The 24,664-nt window shown below is 35.9% G+C and overlaps 1 protein-coding gene across 7 annotated transcripts in view; it reads right to left on the bottom strand.

Moving 5' to 3' along the window:
• The window catches only part of LOC123527502 (vasodilator-stimulated phosphoprotein-like), a 61,740-nt gene that overhangs the window by 36,883 nt on the left and 193 nt on the right, over window positions 1-24,664 (bottom strand). For 3 of the 7 annotated variants that reach the window (XM_053519923.1, XM_053519940.1, XM_053519941.1), the window contains exons 1-2: window positions 19,829-20,962; window positions 5,598-5,763 (exon numbers count right to left, since the gene is read on the bottom strand). In XM_053519923.1, the coding sequence (XP_053375898.1) occupies window positions 5,598-5,763; window positions 19,829-19,917 (255 nt within the window). In that variant the 5' untranslated portion in view covers window positions 19,918-20,962. Of the gene's footprint in view, window positions 1-5,597; window positions 5,764-19,828; window positions 20,965-24,664 lie in introns of those variants that run through there. The other 4 variants (XM_053519954.1, XM_053519930.1, XM_053519944.1 and 1 more) reach the window with 4 other exon arrangements.

Below are 24,664 nucleotides of genomic sequence, written 5' to 3'. Positions count from 1 at the left end.
GCAAGTGGTTCTCTAGTTATTGATCAGAAATGGTTTTCAATGTTCAGGCCCTGTGACCTTGACCTTTGATGGAGTGATCCCCTAATCAATAAGGGTATCTACTCTTTATGACCAATCAAACCTATCAAGTTTCACAATTTTGGGTCAGGTGGTTCTCTAGTTTGATTGGAAATGGTTTTTTAATGTTCAGGCCCTGTGACCTTGACCTTTGACGGAGTGACCCCAATATCAAAAGGGGTCATCTACTCTTCATGGGCCATCATCCTATGAAGTTTCAACATTCTGGGTCAAGTGGTTCTCTAGTTATTGATCGGAAATGGTTTTCAATGTTCAGGCCCCTGTGACCTTGACCTTTGACAGAGTGACCCCAATATCAATAGGGGTCATCTACTCTTCATGACCAATCATCCTATGAAGTTTCAACATTCTAGGCCAAGTGGTTCTCTAGTTATTGATCGGAAATGGTTTTTAATGTTCAGGCCCCTGTGGCCTTGACCTTTGATGGAGTGACCCCAAAAACAATAGGGGTTCGTCTACTCCAGCAGCCCTACAACCCTATTAAGTTTGAAGGTTCTAGGTCAAATGGTTCTCCAGTTATTGCTCGGAAATGAAGTGTGACGTACGTACGGACGGACGGACAGGGCAAAAACAATATGTCCCCTGGGGGAGACATAATTAGAGCTATCACTGAAGGTGATGAATGTACCCCTGACCCACCCATCCCCACATGCACTGACTCAGTACATTGCAATTTGACACACACAAGAGTGACAAGACTGCACAATTATGTGGACTGTATGTATATAGACTTTATGTAGATATATAGACTTTTTGTATATAGAATAGTAACAAAAACAAAGTGCCATAACTCTGGAGAATATTTTTCTGAAAGAACCTAACATGCACCATGCACAAGTAAGGATGGTACTGATCACTTGTGTTAAGTATCATTAAACTGTGTGCAATGGTTCCGGAGATTAGGCGTGCACAAGATGCATATGCAGACTATATATATAGCATAGTAACAAAACACAAAGTCCCATAACTCTGCAGAATATTTATTTAAAACAATGTAACATGCACCATGCACAACTAGGGTTACTACTGATTACTTGTGTGAAGTTTCATTCAATTGCGTGTAAGGGTTCGGGAGATTAGGTGCTCACAAGATTGCATAATCCATATCTGTGCAGAATTATTTTCTGAAAGAACCTAACATGCACCATGCACAACTGTAGGGTTACTACTAATCACTTGTGTTAAGTTTCATTCAATTGTGTGCATAGGTTCAGGAGATTAGGCGCGCAAAAGATTGCAAATGCTGACTCTATGTATATAGTATAGTAACAAAAACAAAGTCCCATAACTCTGCAAACAAAATTCCAGAAAGAACCTAACATGCACAATACACAACTAGGGTTGGTATTGATCACTTAATAATAATGTGTGAGGTTTCATTAAATTGTGTTAAGGGGAAGAAGAGTGTTGGTGCGCACAAGATTGCATATGCAGACTATATGTATATAGCACATTAACAAAAAACAAAGTCCCATAACTCTGCAGAATTTTTTCTGAAAGAACCTAACATGCCCCATGCACAACTAGGGTTATAGAGAATATTAGGTTATTGTCTGATAAATTTAAATCTATTAGGTGAGTTGAAGAAAATATATTAGGTGAGGCTCTGCCGAGCCTGATATTTTTTCGTAGACAAGCCTAATAAATTAAAAACATTTCAGACAGTAATCTAATATTCTATTTATCCTACCTGCTCAGAAAATTGAGAAAAGGTTGTTGGAAAGAGCAAAGTGTAGACTTGACTTCATATATGATGTTTGCAAGTACAATTCAATTTGTGGATAAAATTGAAAAAATGCAATAACTTTTATGTTTCTGGATAGAAACTTTTGACATTACCACTTATTTTCTTAGTTAGAACATTTCCAATACAATGATAACGGTTTCAATGAAAAATTCGGAAAAAAACTATTTTCAAAATTTCCGGCTGAAGTGCTGTAAAAGTGAAAAATAGCAATAACTTTTTTGTTTCTGGGTAAAAACCTTTGATTTGACCACTCATTTTCTAAGTTCAGACATTTCCAATACAATTGTGATGGTTTCAATGCAGAACTTTGATAAAATATGTGATTTCAAAAGTTCCCGCAAAAGTGATTTATTGATACTGACTAGATAAATCGAAGTTTATTAGGCAGGCCAATCTTGTATGAGGGTAGGATAAACTACTGATCACTTGTGTGAAGTTTCATTCAATTGTGTGCATGGGTTCAGAAGATTAGGCGCACACAATATTGCATATACAGACTATGTATATAGTATAGTAACAAAAATCAATGTCCCATAACTCTACTTTTTTTTTCTGAAAGAACTTAACATGCCCCATGCACAACAAGGGTTGGTACTGATCACTTGTGTGAAGTTTCATTAAATTGTGTCAAGGGGATGAGGAGAGTTGGTGCATACAACTGGTACAGACAGATGGACGGACAGACAGACAACCTGAAACCATAATTATACCCCACTGACAACTTTGTTGTGCAGGGGTACAATAATACTAACGGAATATGAAGATAATATGCACACCTCTTCTTGAGAGTTAAGCACCCTATGAATTTTTGCTGAATTCCAGCCAATGGTTGCTGAGAAATACTCCTGGCTTGGATGACACTATAGTTTACTAATGCTGAATAATCAAAGGACAATAACTCAGTGAAAATCATCCAACTACAACATGAAGATAATATGCACATATTCTTATGAGAGGGAAGCTTCGAAGTTTCGATATATTCTATCTAGTGGTTGCTGAGAAATACTCCAGACAAGAATTGCGGGATGGACTGAAGGACAGACGAAGCTGAGATTATATGAATCCCCTATTGGGAGCACAAAAATTGTAAACTGAACTTTATTTGCATTTTTTACAATCATTTTACAATAATCTCTATTATCTGGAGCATAACAATTCTTTAGATGTAAAATAATCTGACTTATATACTAGAAGTGGGAGGCATAAAGATGTAATGTATACAATGTGATTTCACACTAAGTAGCATCAGAATTTTGTCCTCATATTCAGTCAAATACAAATAATGACAGTCTTGCAAATTGGCCTTAAATATAAGAAGTGGCCAGATCTTTGATGTACTTACTGACTTTCATATCAGATGGTCAAACTGATAGACAATACATCAATCAAAAAGTAACAAAAGTATGTTAATTCTCGCCTACAGGCAATATGGCACACAAGCAATAATACAGCCCACAGAAAGTCATGGATCAGTGTTCTCCGGAGGCTTGCTAATTTAACTTACCAACAACCAAGACCATAATTACTTCCTTACGATGATAATTTGACAATCATTTTCGCTCTTCCAGCATAAAAAGGCAAGACGGTTATTCTTCTATTGGCGGAATCATGCAATCATAGAATTAGGCCAGTCACAAGATGCGGACGGTGATTATACACTTAAGTCAATTTATCTATTCATTTCCCTTGAAGGTATATTAGTATGTCACTCACTTGTCAATGACATGACTTTCCCTAGTAATTTACCAATATAAGACTGAGTGGAGGAAATACACTGACAGTAAGATGTTAGAAATTATCGAGTCTGTAAGCAACTTTTCCATACTGTTCCTAGGTATTGTATTAGCAGATTAATACCACTGAAGTCAAGATGATTATGAATAGAAAGAAAATATAAATTATTCAGTCTGAATTTGTTTTTTTCCCACTCTGTAACAGAGCTATCGTGATAGGTGAATAACTTGACCAAACAAACGCCACTATGGCCTGGGTCAATACGAATTATGAGAAACACAATAACTAAGGGAAGATACAGACAATAACATTATGACATGTGAAACTGAACACTTCCTTACGAAATGGTCAGCTTTAAAAATGCTATTTGTCTAGCTCAAAGCCAGAGTAGATTAAATGCCAAGTTCCATTTTTTTTTTGCACAATTGGCAAAATGTAATATTTTAACAGACAACAATAACTCCTTCTTAAATAGCAAAAAACTTAATACCTGCCAATTCTTCACTTTCATCTTAAAATACATTCTGCAACAGCCTGATATAATATTATTTTCAGAACAAAATTTTCCAGCACTCATGACATATGGGCAGATTAACTAGAATTAGTAATCTCATGGATCTATGCATGCACATTAGCATGAATAACTCATTCTTCCTGCTCTTTCTATAATACTGTTCCAAAATTTGACTAACAGGAAAGTCAGTTAGTACAGTTTGTAAATTTTCACTATGTCCTTTCTATTAAAACTAGAGCTATCACCTGATAAGAGGTTAATATATGGTTTGCTTTGGCATTCTTGTCATAATTCTTGCCATAATTGCACACCTAGGATTTAATTGCCCAATGGCTTTATCCAGATGACCATTATGAAACTAGGTGTGCCATTACCACGGTGTATATCCAGTGATACCAATATGTGCAAGTAACAGATCTTTTTGCAAAATATAACACTAGAATGTACAAATAAATGGTGGAAATTGCCGCTGAACAAACACACTATGAGTAAACTGGCTAATCTTTTTTACTAAAAAATGCAGATATGGCTGCAATGACATTGTGTCTCAATCAACAAGAATTAGATGCTCTTGAAAATAACTGTTTTGTTTTCAAGATCATTTGTGAGAATGATCTGTGAACCATTTTAAAGGCAGATTTTGTTTCATGAGTAATGCATCTTTTACCTCATTTTATATTAGTTGGGTGACTAATTAAATGAGCTGGACAACTTGTGGCATTTAATAATGAAGGGGAATAGATAAAATGTGTTTCATGCACTTTTTATAAGGTAACACCAAGATATGTGCAGAAAGGATCAGCGTAACACTAAAAATGTGAATTTTTAGTATTAAACTATTGAATCTTTACGCATTTTGGTAACTTGAGTTAACCCTAAGCATGAGGTACCTTTATTCCAGCTGTTTATTGACCTTTTCAGTATACACATTTTCTTTTATTATTATCTTTCATATTTTCGGCACAGTATCTATATTTGAGAAGCAATCTGGAACAGATACAGCACCCTTTCACCCACTTTAATGATGTTGCTACATGACACCTACGTCAAGATGTGTAGACGTTCCATTACCTAGAGCCATTAATATTTTGGCACTGGCGGTACACTGTGTAATGGTCATTCTCAACGGCGTTTTTGTTACTATAATACTAATGTATATAATAGATATGATTAATATTCTAGCCACTGCTTTGATACAAAAAAGGTAACTGCTGAATATGTCATCTTGTTTAACTCAACTTTACAAAAATAACTTTTTCCAGCTGTCTTACCTTTGACCTCCCTGTATGACCTTGGCAAAGTGACACAGGTAGTGAGTGGAATTATGACAATGAATATTTATGTGTAATTTCTTTTATTTTACTTAACAGTTTCGGTGACATGCATTCAGGAAGGAATGATAGGTAAGACCAACCCACAACCTGACCCTTAGATGGATATGATTCCAACTGAGACCCTCTGGGTGTAGGGAGGTGGGGTTTACAAAAATAATCTTCAGCTGATGTGAGATACACCTGATCTTACCTCATGGTCTTGCAGTTTACGCCCCACTACCCTGAACGTGTTGTTCACTGTATGTCGATAGATCTGAACCTTTGACAGTCCTGGTGATGACCCACTGGGGATCCATTTCCTGTTCATGTCATCATACGTCATAACATTTGCCCTAGCCTGGCAAACGGGTATTTCACTGAAATTACAAGAACAAGAAACACATTAAATGAGGAAAAGTACATATATTGTGTACACTTCATATTACAAAAAAAAAGTGATGGATTGGAAAATACTTCAGTAATTGTTCACAAAAATAGTTAGGGATAATTCACTTTTAGTCATCAAAGTAACATGTGATGATACACAGTTTGTAGATGGACAAGTATTTTGTTTCCTTGCTGACTTAAAAATTATCCATATCTCTGCCATAAAATAAAAGTTCTACACTTGAAACCAAGTTGGATAAGTAATTGTAGACACCATAATTATTAGATTCATTCACTTTCCAACTCAAATCAGGACATACTTCATAAAAAGATTTGGTCAATCTATCCATTTTGTGAGAAGTGTTATTTCAGAAAATAAGAGGGTCATGATGACCCTGAATCGCTCCTATGAGTAATTATGAGCTACATGTTTAAAATGGCAAACTGATGCTTAAATATTACAAAGTAGGTCAGTGAGGTCATATTCATGGTCACTGAAAGTCAGTTTTAAGATAGGTGCGCAAAACTGTACATGTCATCCAAATTTCAAGGCTGTATCTTAAACTAGAAATGTGTCCATGGGACACAGATGCCCCCACTACATGACATTAGTCAGGGGCCAGAACTCCTACAATACTGAATGAATCCAGATGCGAAACCCCAGGTGCACAGCTACACATGCTGACCAACATTCCTGTAAACTTTGGTGATTCTAGGTCAAATACTTTTGGGGCTATGCGCGACACAACATTAAAATGACCAATTTTTTACTAAGTCAGGGGCCATAACTCCTACATGACTGGATGAATCCGGACGCGAAACCCCAGGTGCACAACTACACATGCTGACCAACAGGCCTGTAAAGTTTTGTGACTCTAGGTCATATACTTTTGGAGCTAGGCACGACACAACATTAAAATGACCAATTTTTACAAAGTCAGGGGCCATAACTTCTACATGACTGCATGAATCCGGACGTGAAACCCCAGGTGCACAACTACACATGATGACCAACATTCCTGTAAACTTTGGTGATTCTAGGTCAAATACTTTTGGAGCTATGCGCGACACAACATTAAAATAACCAATTTTTTACTAAGTCAGGGGCCATAACTCCTACATGTCTGGATGAATCCGGACACGAAACCCCAGGTGCACAACTACACATGCTGACCAACATCCCTGTAAAGTTTTGTGACTCTAGGTCATATACTTTTGGAGCTAGGCACGACACAACATTAAAATAACCAATTTTTACAAAGTCAGGGGCCATAACTTCTACATGACTGAATGAATCCGGACGCGAAACCCCAGGTGCACAACTACACATGCTGACCAACATTCCTGTAAAGTTTTGTGACTCTACGTCAAATACTTTCAGAGCTACGCGCGACACAACATTTTCGGAAGGACGGACGGACGGACAAGAGCAAATCTATATGCCCCCCCCCCAAAGTGGGGGCATAAAAACGAGAAAGTAGGTCAGTAGGTCAAGGTCACAGACAAGTGACCCTTAATCACTTGGGGTCATCAGGTAATTATAATTAAACAGTCTAGGAAATATGATCTGATAATTTTTGAAGTATTTATTCCTATATAACTCATATAGCAAGTGACCCCCAGGGCCGTACCCCTTTTCACCCCAGGGGAATTATTTGAACACTCTTCTTAGATATCCACTAGGCAATGCTACATACCAAATATCAAAGGCCTAGGCCTTGAACTTTCAGACAAGAAGATTTTTTTCCCTATATAAGTCTATGTTAAATTTGGGACCCCCAAGGCAGGGCCTCTTTTCACCCCAGGAGTATAATTTGAACAATTTTGGTAGAGGACTACAAGGCAATGCTACATACCAAATATCAAAAGCCTAGGCCTTGCAGTTTCAGGCAAGAAGGTTTTTAAAGTTTTTTCCTACATAAGTCTATGTAAAACTTGGGACCCCCGGGGCGGGGCCTCTTTTCACCCCAGGAACGCAATTTGAACAATCTTCATAGAGGACCATTAGATGATGTCACATGCCAAATATCAAGGCTCTACACCTTGCGGGTTTGGACAAGAAGATTTTTATATTTTTAAAGTTCTTTCTTTTGGTTCCCATGGCAATTTGAAAGGGGACCACCCAAGGATCATTCCTGTGAAGTTTGATGTAATTCTGTCCATGGTTTTCAGGAAGATTTTTTTAGAAAATGTTGACGGACACACGACACAAGACGCACGACGGACACTGAGCGGTCACAAAAGCTCACCATGAGACTCTGGCTCAGGTGAGCTAAAAACAAACAAATACAGTGCATCTGACATTATTATCACAACCCAGTACCCAACATCCTGCATCTCTCCTTCAATAGAGAGATGCCCTTACAAAATCAAGTGTGCAGTAAGACCAGATTTCATAACAAGTGCTATATTGTCTATAATTAACACTAAACATAAAGATTTTCATATTGATATAAATCCTTTCAGACTGAGTCATGCACCACAGCGGCAATTTGAATCTGAAGAATTAATAACCCATCTGCTTTATTGGCTGTTGCAGAAATGCACATCATATAAAGGAATTATTCACTTGCTAATGCAATGGCAGCTGACTTACCACCATTGAAGTTCTATACATCAAGACTATCTTTGGTTAAGTCAGCTGCTACCTTATTGTAAAGTCTTACATTTATTAAAAAAAACAACATGCATGTTACATAGTAACGCAAAATCTTGGAGAATAAAGGCGCTCTGATTTTATACTCAAATCGAAGGAACACGACTCTTAATTAGACTGGGCATTTATTAACATATGCATAATACATAGAAACAATGTTTTACCAAATGGCGGTAGGACAAATTTACTGCAAAAAAAATAGTGTTGCAAGAAATATGTTTTTTCGACAACAACAACAATAATAGAAGTGTAAGATGAAATTTCAATAAATTACAAAAAGATAGTATAGTTGCTAGGAGCAGAAATTATCGAAGAACAAGTAGTTATGACAAATGAGCCGCCCCATGAGAAAATCAACAGAATGGGTTTGCGACCAGCATGGATCCAGACCAGCCTGCGCATCCACGCAGTCTGGTCAGAATCCATGCTGTTCGCTAAAGGTTTCTCTAATTGCAGTAGGCTTTAAAAGCGAACAGCATGGATCCTGACCAGCCTGCGCATCCCTGCGCAGATGCGCAGGCTGGTCTGGATCCATGCTGCTCGCAAACCGACTATGTTGGTTTTCTCATGGCACGGCTCAAATGTACAAAGAGAAAGCTGCTAATCAATTAAGCCGTCAATCATACATTCCAAAATAGGATTTCATAATCAATAGCTTCTCACAGGAGCATCATGTTTATTTTGGACAGTCCAATTTCCGAGCATAATCATTACGTCCATCCAATAACAGGACGAGAAAAAACTGTCTAGTCTATTTAAGTCGAAACCCAGCAACATCATTTTTTATCAAAGAAATAACTTCCGGATTATTCATATATTACATTTTTCCCTATATCACATAACTTGCTTGACATTGTGTTTATTTAACATGATATATTGCAGTTTGTTTATTAGGTACCTTGATACCTGAAAATATTCTTTAAATGGTGAAAAGATGAATACAGAGAACAAACAATTGGAAAACCTCGGCCTGCTACTTATGAAACTACTGTATCTTACTAAATTCTAAATTTGGATCTACAATGTACCATTTTCAGGCAATTTTCATTTACTAGAACAGTAAATACTAAACAATATAATTGCAATCTAAGATATTGTCAATTTATTTCAAATCTCCTAAGTTGTGTCAAAATTATAAATTTAAACAAGAGGGGTCAGTTAAACAAATACGCCCCCACCTATAATGGCTTGAGGTAATTGGTATGTAATTTTCATTCTCTAGTATGCTGTGACACTGACCTTTGACCTAATAACCCTAAAAACAATAGGGGTCATATACTGACCATTGGTACCCATATTACAAAGTTTGACCGTTGTAGGACAAAGCATTCTACAACTACTGACTGGAAACAATATAACTTATAGCCATCAAACTTTATCATAGTCTTTGGTCAGTAGATGACCCTTAATTCTTTTTGGGTTAGTATGTCAGAGGTCAAAGTCAGAGCAACTTTGAGCTGAAGAAAACTTGGCATAAAGTAGTAACGCTTCATAAGTTAAGATAAGATAAGATATAGGATAAGATTTATTTAAAGTCGGCAAGATAGCAAACAAGATAGCAAGTTGATTGCCTGTGGTCGTTTGATGACCCCTACTATTTTGTTACTCACTTTCTGAAATGTCAAGATAACCTTCATATTAAAAACTGTGCTGGAGAACACTTCTATAGTCTACAGCCATCAAACTTCATTATGTAATTGCCTATGGCCATTAGATGACCCCTAGTGTTTAGGGATTAGTATGTCAAAGGTCAAGTTGACCTTGAGACTAAGAAGTGTTCTCCAGTTATTAATCAGAAACCATTCTAAGTCTCAAGCTCTCTATGATCTTGACATTTGACCTATTAAATCTAAAAACAACTAGAGTTGTCACAGGAGTGACGAATTATACCCCCATAATATGGCTTTGTCATAGAACTAAGCCAATTTCAAAGCTGAACTTGCTCGATCTTTGACCTACTGACCTCAAAATCAATAGAGGTCATCTGCTGGTCATTATCAGCCTCCCTATAAAGTTTCATGATCCTTGGCCCAAGTGTTCTCAAGTTATTGTCCGAAAAAGGTTTAAATGACCTTTGACCTTTGGAACCAAAAATAGTTATGGGTCATCTGCTGGTCATGACCAACCTCCCTATTGAATTTCTTGATCCTAGTCCCAAGCTTTGTGAAGCTGTTGTCCGACAACTGTTTAAGTGTTCCAGGTCACTGTGACCTTGACCTGTGACCTGCGGACCTCAAAATCATTAGGGGTCATCTGCTGGTCATAACCAACCTCGCTATCCATTTTCATGATCCTAGGCCCAAACAATCTCAAGTTATCATCTGGAAACCGTTTAACTGTTTCGTGTTATTGTGACCCTGACCTTTGACCTACTAACCTCAAAGTCGAACACGACATGTATTTAATCATGTTACACCGATGTACAAAAATTCAAAATCCTAGACCCAAGCTTTCTCAAGTTATCATCCGGAAACCATTTAACTGTTCCGAGTCACTGCGACCTTGACCTTTGACCTACAAACCTCAAAGTCGAATTTGATATGTATTCCATGATGTTACATCTGTGTACCAAAAATTATGATCCTAGGCCCAAGTGTTCTCAAGTTATCATCTGGAAACCATTTAACTGTTCCGAGTCATTGTGACCTTGACCTTTGACCTACAGACCCCAAAGTCGAACCTGACCTGTATTTCATGATGTTACACCTGTGTACCAAATATATGAATATAGGCCCAAGCGTTCTCAAGTTATCATCCGGAAACCGTTTAACTGTTCAGGGTCACTGTGACCTTGACCTTTAACCTATTGACCCCAAATTCGAACCTGACCTGTATTTTCTAATGTTACACCCGTGTACCAAAAATAATTTAAATCAGTCAAGCCTTTCATGAGTTATCATCTGGAAACCACAAAAACCAACGGACCGACCAACCGTCCGCCAAGCTCATTCCTATATACCCCCCACAAACTTCGTTTTGTTGGGGTATAACAAGGCAGTCTGAAAGACAGCTATATCCCCCCGCCATTGTTATGGATAGTGAAAGGGTTTATGGTATTGGGTGAAACCATTAAACAATCAAGTTGTGACCTTGACCTTAAGCTGGCAGGGGTGAATTTTGAATTCTGCACATTGTCTTGATAAATGGAATACTACAGCTAAGACATATTAAAATCCTTCAAGGGGTTAGGGAGATACAGAGCAGACATAAAATGGAAGGCTCAAACCTTTGACCTTGAGTTGTGACCGTGACCTTGAGCCAACAAGGCTGACTCATGAGTTCTGCACATCGTCTTGGTGATTAACTGACCCAAGTTTCATGAAAATCCTTCAAGGGGTTTAGGAGATACAGAGCGGACACAAAAAGGAAGGCTCAAACATTTGACCCTGACTCATGGGTTCTGCACATTGTCTTGAAGAGGTGATCATTTGACCCATTTTTCATGAAAATCCTTCAAGGGGTTTAGGAGATACAGAGCGGACATGAAATGTTACGGACAGACAGAAGGAGACCATTCCTATACCCACCCCGCCCCACCACTTGTGGCGGTGGATTAATTAGGATGATCTTCTGACCTCAGGCAATCATCCTGAAGTTTGATCACTATAAGCCCAAGTGTTTTTCAGTTCTTAACAAAGAACCATTTTCAGTCTCATGGCGACTGTCAACTTCATTTTTGACCTACTAACCTCTAAACACCCCAGGTCATTTACTGACCAGTAGCTAACAAACTGGAAACTTTAAGGTAAATACTTACTAGAAGTATATTGTTAAATTACATTGGAATTTTAACTAGAGTCTGTATTTTAACAATTTTCAAAACTTAAAGTATTATAGGGAATTATAATATATTATATACTGAAAGGTCTGTTAACTGGTCATGTTGGGACGGTATTGTATTAATCATTTTCCAGAAGACAATGTTTAATATATGGACCAGACTGGTTATTGAATGAACATATGAAAGTTTAATGAAGCTTGGGCAAGTCTGCTACAATTATCTGACATCTGTTTCATAGATTAACATGAGAACTTCATTTTGTCTGTTTGTTTGTTTCTTATAGGTTTAACCACTTCCCAAAAGGCAGTATGTTCTCGAATTTCTACCAGTATTAATTTAACCAGTGAATCATCTAGATTTTGTTTCAAATATAACAATATATTTTATATTAAACAAGAGTGTCAGACAGTCACAAAATATGCCCGTCAAACTTGGCCTAATTCAAGGGGCATAATCCAAGAGCGTTTGGGGTGATTTGGCTGGTTATCGAACTTGGCCGAGATATTATGCCCACAAACATTGTCAGCAAGTTTGGTGAAGATCGGATGAAAACTGTTTGACTTTAGCGAGCGGACAAGGCTAAATTTGCAGTTTTTCGAGTAATTCAAGGGCTATAATCCAAGAATGCCTGGGTCAATTTGGTTGGTTATCGAACTAAATTGGCTGAGATATTATGGTGAAGATCGGATGAAAACTGTTCGACTTAGAGAGTGGACAAGGCTAAATTCACAGATTTCGAGTAATTCAAGGGCCATAATCCAAGAGTGCCTGGGGCGATTTGGCTGGTTATTGAATCTGGCCGAGATATTATGCCCACAAACATTGTCAGCAAGTTTGGTGAAAATCGGATGAAAACTGTTTGACTTAGACAGCAGACATGTTTCAGAGACGGGCGTATAAAATTTGTTAAAAAAATTCTTAGAAAATATTGGCTCGCCCTCTTGACCTTGAATATTTAACCTTGAGTAGAATTATACCTAAGCGCAATATTTAATGAAATGAAACTATTAAGTGTGGATTTAGCCGGACAATAAAGTTTCATGAATATCCAGTCCAAAATATGATTTCTATAGTGTTAACAATTCTTTTCTGTGATTTGACCTACATGCCTAAATTTAATGCCATACTAACTCCATCTTGATATAGCCACTAATTTTTTAAAAAAAACACGACATTTCAACAAGATTTTGTGTCAATACAGAAGAAAATAAGACCTCTACAAAAAAAATGTTTTGTTTTGAACTAGTGACCTAGATTTTTATCCACATGTCAAAGCTGACCTAGATTCTGCTTAAAAAGATGTTGTTCAATACAGTGCCCCTAAAGTGACATGTTACACACTTTTTTTCACTTAAGTAATGTCAGACTTTTTTTATTTCCTCTAAACGAAATGATTTCATTTAAACGAAATCATTTCGTTAAAACGAAATAAGTTTAAACGAAATAACTATTTTCGTAATAAGTTTAAACGAAATAACTATTTCGTTCAAACGAAATCATTTCGTTTTAACGAAATAAATATTTCATAAAAACGAAATGATAGTTATTTCGTTTAAACTTATTTCGTTTTTACGAAATAAATATTTCGTTAAAACGAAATGATTTTGTTTAAACGAAATGAATGTTATTTCGTTTAAACAAAATAGTTATTTCGTTCAAACGAAATGATTTCGTTTAAACTTATTTCGTTAAAACAAAATGATTTCGTTTAAACGATATAAAAAAAGTCTCGCATTACCTAAGTGGAAAAAAGTGTGTAACATGTCACTTTAGGGGCACCGTAGTTCCATGATGTATATAACATTTCTCTATGCTAGTTTTTACCGAAGATTTCATGAGAATCAGGTAGAAAATTCTTATACATATTACAATATTTTTGAAATCAATCTCACAAGTTTGACCAAAATTTCAGAGGCCCATTTTCATTAATAAGAAATTGACTAGAATTTCATTCACTCATGAAATATACCACTCAAACTATTTCAGACATAAATCACTTTTCCATTACCTAATTCATTTCTGATTATTTTTTCTCTATATACTGATCCAGCACAGACACCATGCATGTGTTTTTCAATTATGACAACATGTGGAGTTTCCCCCTAAACTTAATGAATCCTAAACCCAGCAGGAATATTATCCTTCAACTTGGAAACACATTTCTGATTTACATTCCAAACCAATATTTGATTATAATTTTCCCTGGAATAATATCTATTCTACTGCTTAAAACTGTATTAAATCACTACTTGATTTTTTCTCAACTTTTAATGTAAATTATTATGTAACTAGGACCTTCACAATCTTCAGAAATATCATCAAAGATACTGGTTCTCTGTTATAAAATTTAAATGTAAATTATCAGGTAATCAGGACTTTCACAATCTTCAGAAAGATCATCAAAGATACTAGGTTGTCCTGTTCACTAAAGGCCATAACTTTGGTCAATCCAGAAAAAATCCTAGGAACATAAATTTCACATGCTGAATAATATTCTTATGATGTTTCATGACCACACTGGATAACCGGCTATCCTGACGCCCGCTGGAAATGTAACCAAGCTGTAAATCAGTAGGTAAAGTTTTTCATTTATTTCTATTAAAACAAAGCCAATTCTTACAAATCAACTTGACAGTTTTGTCAAGGAATGACAATTGCTTACATTTACAATTTCTGGGCCAAAAACGATTGTTAAGATTTGAGATATTCGCTAACAATTTCTTCAGTTTGAAAAATCGAGCAAAAATCCAAAGTTTTACGCAAATTGTTTTGTTTATGAACAACCTGTGAAAACTTTTATCACCTGGTTTAACAGATGTGTCCTTTCGGAACACCTGTGTGAAGTTTCCGGGTTCTACGTTATTCCTGAAAAGGTATATTAGCCGTTAAATAGGCATGGTCAAAAAAAAAAAAAAAAGACTGTCGAAAACGGCCGCTAGTGCTGTCATTGAACTCGGATGTTAACATTTACAGACTATCCTTTAACTCCGATGATTTTGAATACTTTTGTATGTAATATCCAATATGGACTTGTATAAAAAATTTAACTAATTTCCAAGTCCAAAAAGGGTCATATTTAAGTCAAAATAGTTGACAGAGTTACAACACTTGCCTACAGATGGAAATCATGTTGATATACTAGTGTTAAAAGTTTCAAAGCCACAGTTCAAATAGTTTTGACAAAAATTTCAAAGTCCAAAACTAAGGGCCATAATTCAGCCAAAATAATTGTCAGAGTTATGTACTCTTGCCTACAGATGGAAATCATGTTGACATACTAGTGTTAAAAGTTTCAAAGCCACAGTTCAAATAGTTTTAACAAAAATTTCAAAGTCCAAAACTAAGGGCCATAATTCAGCCAAAATAATTGTCAGAGTTATGTACTCTTGCCTACAGATGGAATCATACTGATAAACAAGTGTTGAAAGTTTAAAAGCCAATGTCTAATAGTCTTGACAAAAAATATACAAAAGAACCAATTTAGTCAAAGGGCCATAATTCAGCAAAAAAATGATAGAGTTATGTACCTACTCTTGCCTATTGATGAGACATAATACTGAAACAAGTATAAAGTTTCAAAGCCATTTGTCAAAACTTTAAAAAAACTGGTTCGAAAAAAAATTTAACCAAGATTTCTAAGTCAGAAGGGCCATAATTCAGCCAAAAAGCTTATGGGGTTATGCACTCTTGCCTACTAATGACTACAACTGCACATGTGATGGTAAACAAGTATGAAAGTTTCAAAGCTTTATCTCAAAAGACTTTGTCAAAATATGAAATGGTACGAAAAATTTAACCAAGATTTCTAAGTCAAAAAGGGGCAATAATTCAACCAAAATGCTTGATGGAGTTATATACTCTTGCCTACAACTGGACATGGTGATGGTTAACAACTGATGAAAGTTTCAAGGCTTTATCTCAAAAGACTTTGTCAAAATATGAAATGGTACGAAAAACTTAACCAAGATTTCTTAGTCAAAAAGGGGCAATAATTCAACCAAAATGCTTGATGGAGTTATGTACTCTTGCCTACAACTGGACATGGTGATGGTAAACAACTGATGAAAGTTTCAAAGCTTTATCTCAAAAGACTTTGTCAAAATATGAAATGGTACGAAAAATTTAACCAAGATTTCTAAGTCAAAAGGGGCCATAATTTAGTAAAAATGCTTGACAGAGTTATGTACTCTTGCCTATAACTGGACATGGTGATGGTAAACAAGTGTTGAAAGTTTCAAAGCTTTATCTCAAAAGACTTTGTCAAAATGTGGACTGGTACGAAAAACTTAACCAGGGTGTGAAGCCGACGCTGATGCCGACGCCAACACCGTGGTGAGTAGGACAGCTCTACTTATTCTTCGAATAGTCGAGCTAAAAATGTTAGAAAAAAACAACAACAATGAAAAGTTCTCTCTTATTGTCTAATCCTTTCTTTTTCACAATAATCTTTGTTTATAGATTATTAGTAATAAATGAGTATTGAGCCACTTAACATCATCTCAAGTCGTAAGTGTACTGAGAGTCATTTTCCCAATAATGTGTGTTTGGATGACAAATAAAACATTCTTTCTCTTTGCATGTCAAAAGAACACTTAAGAATATATTCATCATCTATTTCCTCAACAAAGGGAAAAAACTGATGAAGAATTTTTTCCTGTAATGCAGACAATATCTTACTTCAAACAGGGTATTGCCTATTATGTTTTGACACTTGGAAATTGAGACATAATTCTGGCCAGCATAAACAACTAGAAAAAATGGTAATATTGTGAATAATGCCAATGAAATGTACACCCTGTTAAACGCGCTCATGCAGACCAAACAATATGAGCCGCGCCATGAGAAAACCAACATAGTGGGTTTGCGACCAGCATGCATCTGCGCAGCCTGGTCTGGATCCATGCTGGTCGCAAACCCACTATGTTGGTTTTCTCATGGTGCGGCTCATATCATTTTTGTTGTTGTTGCTTTTGGGTTTAGAGTCACAAAGACACAATTTAGGGAATATTGCATTTTTTCCAGCGTTGACCCCATGGAGGTACTCACCAGGCATTGTTTCAAGGACAGGTAGGCACCTGGGTAGAGCCATCAACCTTCCATAAACCAGTCGGATGACTTGCACATGTGAAGAAATCTATAGCTTCGTACCTACATCACTGGGCAAACAATGTTAAATCTGCAGTGGTACTCCTGTTTGTTGGGTTTTAAGTCACACTGGGACAATTTGGATCATATGGTGGCTTTCCAGCTTTAAATCATGAAGCACGAAACAAGGTGCCCCTTCTTTACAATAACTGAAAGGTGTCCACCCCTGTAAATGTCAGATCTGAAATTTGTTCTTACTTCTAACAGCAAGTGCAGTACTTTACTCTTTTAGTAAAATTTTTGCTGACAGCATGTCCTGTTTGACACTTGGCCAAGAAGATAACAAGATTATTCTTCATTTAGATTCTTTAATTTCTGGACCAGAAAATGAGGGTTATAAGCAGTCACATTAAAAACAGGGGTTAGATATGACCACAGTGAATAGAAATGAAATCCTTGTATTTGCCAATAACAAAAGCAGAGTCACAACCAGACTCTGAGAAAAGAAACAGATCAATACAAACAGGTGTCATGTTGTGTAATTATATCAAGAATTGAACCCCCTAATAGAATAACTGCTGTAAATATATCTTGAAGGCTAATAGTAATATGATCATTTAATATATGTGTTACTTTCATGTAGGGACCTTGGCCTTAAGCTTACCGAATTGCTTCATTATCACAGGTACTCTGCAGCTGAACATAAAGCCGTCGTGTTGACTACCAACAGTGATTTGATCATTATTTCTCTTATTTGAAATTCTTTACATATATAGTCAACAAATAACCCACAGCTTTCGATTTAAATGTTTCTTTAAAATATTCAGAATCTGCCAATGATATCAAACAAAATGCCCACGGGCAACATGTTCAGCCCGCCGGGGTCTGCCACGACACTGTCTCATCGAGGCAAACATTTATGCCAAATGAAAAAAGATTGCTTTATGCATGGCAAAGTTACAGTCCGAACAAGCTCTAAAATGACCTTTGACCCTCAAGTGTGACCTTGACCTTATGCAAGTGGGCTCGACAAAAAATGACGAGGTAGCTCTCATGCCATTATTTCAACCAATGGAAGTGGACTGAGGCGGGGTTGGCACTAAAAATGCCTGCACACGCCGGGAATCTCGCTCATTAAACCTATCCTTGTGGATTTTGTCATTTTCATTGCCAAGCCAGATTCAATCCACTTCCATTGGTTAAACAAGAGCTGTCTGATGACAGCGCGCTCGAATATTCGAAGAATTGATTGAAGAATGGGGTCAAAATATTTCCACGGATATTCAGACAAAAGAAATAATAGATTAGACAAACAATGTTCCTGTATTACTTCGATTTCGATAAGTCTTGCACTAAATGGCAATATATGAGCCAATTTCAAAGTCCAAAAAGGGCCATAATTCAGTCAAAATAGTTACGTACTCTTGCCTACAGATGGAAATCATAATGATAAACAAGTGTTCGAAGTTTAAAAGCCATATGTCAAACAGTTTTGACAAAACATAGACTTGTATGAAAACAGAACCAATTTCAAAGTCCAAAAAGGAATATAATTCAGCCAAAATAGATGACAGAGTTATGTTCTCTTTCCTACAGATAGAGACTATTATACTAAACAAGTGATAAAAGTTTCAAAGCCATATGTCAAACACTTTACAAAAAATATGAACTGGTACGGAAAACTTAACCAAGATTTCTAAGTCAAAAGGGGCCATAATTCAGCCAAAATCCTTGATAGAGTTATGTACTCTTGCCTTTACTTTATCTCAAAAGACTTTGTCAAAATATGAACTGGTACGAAATATTAACCCAGATTTCTAAGTCAAAAAGGGCCATAATTCAGCCAAAATCCTTGATGGAGTTATGTGCTCTTGCCTATAACTGGACATGGTGATGGTAAACAGGTGTTGAAAGTTTCAAAGCTTTATCTCAAAAGACTTGATTTAAAATATGAACTGGTACGAAATATTTACCCAGATTTCTAAGTTGAAAGGGGCCATAATTCAGCCAAAATCCCTGATGGAGTAATGTACTCTTGCCTATAACTGGCCATGGTGATGGTAAACAAGTGTTGAAAGTTTCAAAGCTTTATCTTTAAAGACTTTGTCAAAATATGAACTGGTACGAAAAACTTAACCATGATTTCTAAGTCAAAAGGGGCCATAATTCAGCCAAAATCCTTGATGGAGTTATGTGCTCTTGCCTATAACTGGCCATGATGATGGTAAACAAGTGTTGAAAGTTTCAAAGCTTTATCTCAAAAGACTTTGTCAAAATGTGGACTGGTACGAAAAACTTAACCAAGTTGTGACGCCGACGCCGACGCCGACACCGACGCCGACGCCGTGGTGAGTAGGATAGCTCTACTTATTCTTCGAATAGTCGAGCTAAAAAATGATGTGAGAACTACCGAGTCATTTTTTACATATCATCTGCAAATTATAGATATTTTAAAGAAGCTTTTAAATCGAAAGGTGTGGGTCCTTTAAACCACCCAACATATGCAGGTCGAATACTGATATAGGATACACACCCATAAGGCGTTGTGTAAGGATCCTCATCATCCATGTCATGTATCGTCGCATAAGGATTATCACCCATCACATCAATCATTATCATCATCAAGGTATTTGCCAATTATCTCAAGTTCTTTTGTTCTTTTTAAACAACGTTTATCTTTTCATTCACTGACTTTGTGATTTCAAGTCTGACTTGTATTTCTGGTAAGAAAGACTGCCATATTTTAAGCAGTGTATGGGCAGCTCATATTCAGAACAGACAATTTACCATCATATATCTAGGATGTCATTATCTAGCCAGCATGAGATAGTATGCTTTTTCCCACAGAAGTATGTATTGTAACAATGAAGAAAAAAATAGGATAGAATGCCATCAATCATTTTCTGATACCATCAATTTTCAAAATAGTTCTCCATTTTGTACATTCCAACAAATATTCATTGAGCACTTACTGATCCAATATTTATTCAATTATAGTAAACAATCAATTTTCAACACAGTTCTTTTTCTACATTCAAATAAATTTCATTTTGGCACTAACTAAATGTACATTGATTTCACATTTTTTCAATTAATATTCAATTAATCCTCCGTTAAATACAGCTGCGCTTTTTGTTTACAAACCAACTCTGAATACATGCATTAAATGTTTCCCATTTGATGTGCAGTATTACTTTAAAACCCGATATCACTTTAAACAGCATCAGAAATCTTGTACATGTTTTCAGATGTTCACATTCTGAAGAGATCTTTTATCAATGGAATCCTAGATTTTTCTCTCAGGCTCTTCATCCCATCATCATCCATATGTTTTTTTATCAGATTGCAGAAAAGAATTTTATTACATTGAAGCCACTAGTAAAAGCAATTTTAACCCAGCTTTTTCTGGCACATTGCAGTTTAATCTTATCTTTTAATTCCCAAAGGAAACTGACGCATTCATTCTAAATTGATATTTCCTTTAAAAACCACATGTACACAAAAACAGACCTAAAAATACTTGAACCACTTTCTTTTTTAAAATAAGTCAGACACTTAAAATGGTTCAGACAATTTGCTCAACAGCAATAACAAAATCCAAAATGTGTTTTCTGTATGATCATTAAAACATAAATATCATATAACAAAGCAACAGTATCATCAGCCTCCTACTATATGCCAACAAATACTTGAACTGGGCTTAAACTGGTCAACCATTATAATAATCTGTAAGGCCAACAAAAATAATGCTTAGTTTGTTAGACAGGCTATCTTAAATAAACCTGTGAATATGCCATACTGCTAGTTTCTTGTCTCCTTATGTACTTTCTCAAAGTAAAATTCATCATCATCATCATCATCATCATCATCATCACCGACCTTGTTCATAATGCTATATGTGTCACTAATTATACATATTTGGTGGTTTAAAGACAAAATTTGTTTGTGTTTATCAATAATGACATATAAATATAAATAAAATATATATCTGAATTCTTAAGTTATTTAGAACATTGTGATATAATGATAATGAAATTAGATATCAAACAATGCAACAAAACCATTTTTTAGTATTCATGTCTACAAAAAAGAAAACATTTAAAGGGGACTGAGAAACTGAATATTAATTCTAGTAAAACAGTAATAGTTGTTCGAACAATTTTGCAGAAAAACCACAAGTATGCAGGAGATACAGTCATCTTAAACATAGAAACTTGAACCATTTTTATAAGATTGTTATAAAAAAATAATGTCAACAGTGCTTTTTGTAACCTTGAAAATCTACCTTAAGTATTTTAATATCAATTTCAATAGACTGTGACTTAAAGAAGTAACACATTTATGTTGTAAACAAAATTATAACACAAATATTTTGAAAACAAGAATGCCATAGTGGCCCTAAGTCGCTCACCTGAAACTGACCAGTAGTTCTTGAACAAATGTATGACACACTGAATCATGAATGGTAACAACTGTGTTAATAGGTCAAATGCCCCTATTTGAACAAATATGAAAAGATGCCCGGGACTAAATTAAATGAAGATCTGCCGAAAAAAGCCATTTAAATATACTTCTATTTTTTGGTATTAAAAGTGTCCCCTTAACGGAGCTAAGTGGAAAAGAAATTTCACAGCAGACTTTATAGGCTACTGACCAAGTCTCAAAAATCTGTAAAGCACTTCATGAGAAGTGTTAGTTTTTCTTGTTTAAAGGTATTTCTTTTTTATGTTGGTTTAAACATCACATTGATACAGTAACAGGTCATATGGCAACTTTACAGCTTTTGAGGGTGGAGAAAGACCCCAGGTCCCCTTCCATGGATTATTTTATCATGGAGGCAGGGGAGGAGGATACCTGAGTAGAACCACCGACTTCCCACAAGCCAGCTGGAAGGCTTCCTCACAGGTATAATACAACACAACAAGCAAGGCTCGAATCCACATGGCTGAGGGACAAGTGATTAAAAGCCAGTGACATTGGCCATGGAGTCTCCTTCAAGGTTTTCAAAAAGTGTTTATAAAGCCTTTTATAAACACTTTATGAAAACTATGAAGGAGACCTCCCTTTAATAATGGGTCAACATGACCCCTTTGTGTTTAGCTCTGGGGGTCATTTTCAGTTTGCAGGGGGTCATTTCTTATAATTATTATTATTGTTTTTCAGTAAAACAAGAAAAGAGAAATAAATGTAAATAAACATGCTTTTGTGGAGTTGCTCTTACAGGAGTTTATGTGCTAACTCAGCCATTTTGTTGAATGGTAATGATGCGACACACTAAGTTTGATGAAGCTCCATCAAGACTTAGTGGTCAATGAGCTGAAACTGTTTAAAGGCTTTCCTTATATCTAGCTCTATCAGACACTTTTGTTTTGTTTTTGTTGGGTTTAACGTCACACTGACACAATTATAGGTCATATGGCAACTTTCCAGCTTTTGATGGCAGAGGAAGACCCCAGGTGCCCCTCCGCCATTATTTCATCGCAGCCGGGCCAGCTGGATGGCTTCCTCACATGAAAAATTCTACACCTCAAGTGAGACTCGAACCCACATCGGTGAGGGGCAAGTGATTTGAAGTCTGTAAATGGGCCAAAGTGCACCCATTGAAAAAATTTAAAAGATGACCAACTTTCATGAAGATCCATCAAGGAATTAATGAGAAGTTGTTCAAAGGATTTTCTTTTAGCTCTGGTATCCCCTAAAAGTTACCAAGTGCCCCCATTTGAACAAATCTGGGAGAAGACCTTACAATGATGCTACAAACCAAGTCTGATGAAGATCCAGAAGACCTCATAAAGTAGGTGCTACAAATGTTTGAGGAAAAGTTATCAAGCAGTTCATGAGAAGTTGTTTCAAGGTTTTTTTTTTCTATATTTTGCTCTAGTGGCCCCTAGAAGAGGCAAACTGCCCCCATATGAATAAAGTTTGAGGAGGACCTTATCATGAGAAGCAGTTGTTTACAGGTTTTTCTATTTCCAGCATTAGCAGCTCCTAAAAGGGGCCAAGACAAGCAAAATGTGTTTTTAACACTTAAAGTGGCATCATAATGCACAAATTACTGCACATTGTTTTTTGTGAATGTTTTATAAAAGCAACGATCATGCCACATAAGTATTTGAAGCTGATCCTTTAGAAATAAGAAACTGGATTAATAAGATAATAAAATGTAGTTGACTTTTCTTCCTTACATATAGGTAGAGATTTCTGAAGTTGCAGGGAAGCAACTACTGCATGTAGTTTGACTTTTATTGAAAAGACTGCCCCAGTCAAAATTAGAAAAGTCATATTTGGAAACTTATTATTTCGTACTGGTAACAGGAAGAGTTTGGTATATTGGGTTAAAAGCTATAATTTCCTCCACCCTCTTTACACACACATCTATTTCAGCTTGATTTTTACTTGAAAAATGTGCATAATTCCACTTTAAAAGCACTTACCAGTAAATATATGAAATAAAATGAATTGCTATGGTTCAATAAATCTGAATCTACCATGGTTACAATGTATACCACATCCTTAACAAATTTAAGTAGCCAGTATTCATCAAACTCAAAGTCACACTATTTTCCGTTGTTGTATTGTCATTTTATTGAACTGTCAAGGGCATATTGATTAAATGGGCGGTGCATAGAATATTTTAATCTTCGGTTGATTTTCGGTACATTCCGTTTTGTATACAGAAAGTAACCAGCAATTAAAATAGTTTATTTTTAAAGCATTTATACGTATATATGCAAGACACGATAGCTCAGTGGTCATCGTCAATAGCTTGAAACCTGGAGTTCGTAAGATCAATACCATTCAGTATCTGAGTTTTTTTCCACAAATTTCAACAAATACTCTGTACATGTACATTTTTATCCAGTATTTCCTTCATTTTATTTTCACAAGTATTTTTTTTTTCATTTTTATCTCTTTTATTAATTTCTCATTTATATATATATATATATTTTATGTACTTTTTTTCACAGTTGATTTCACGACTATACAAATTTCATAAATATGAATTACAACTAGCTAAATTCATCATTCAGTTTCATTCGCGGTGTCCGTACTGCTGTCATCGAGTCATATAAATCATATAAATAATTGAAAATTAAAAATGTGCTCGCTAATGGGCTCAAACCAGCGATTTCCCACATTCGAGCCAAATGCTGTAACCACTGGGCTACAGATACGATCGATGAGAGTGTGTTTCACTTACAATACTTATAATGATATTTAGACACTTTACCAAAATTTCTTTCCGTAAAACATACGGATAGCACTGAAGTTGGGTCGAATATTATGATGCGTGTAATGTATGCATATTTGACAGGTTAAAATAATAGCACAATAGCATTGAATGCAACATGTCTTTCAATAGCCTCCC

This window comes from Mercenaria mercenaria, chromosome 1 (assembly GCF_021730395.1).
Source record: "Mercenaria mercenaria strain notata chromosome 1, MADL_Memer_1, whole genome shotgun sequence".
Taxonomy (NCBI): Eukaryota; Metazoa; Mollusca; class Bivalvia; order Venerida; family Veneridae; genus Mercenaria; species Mercenaria mercenaria.
Note: the sequence above shows the minus strand (reverse complement) of the source record. Positions and strands in the feature narration are given on the sequence as shown.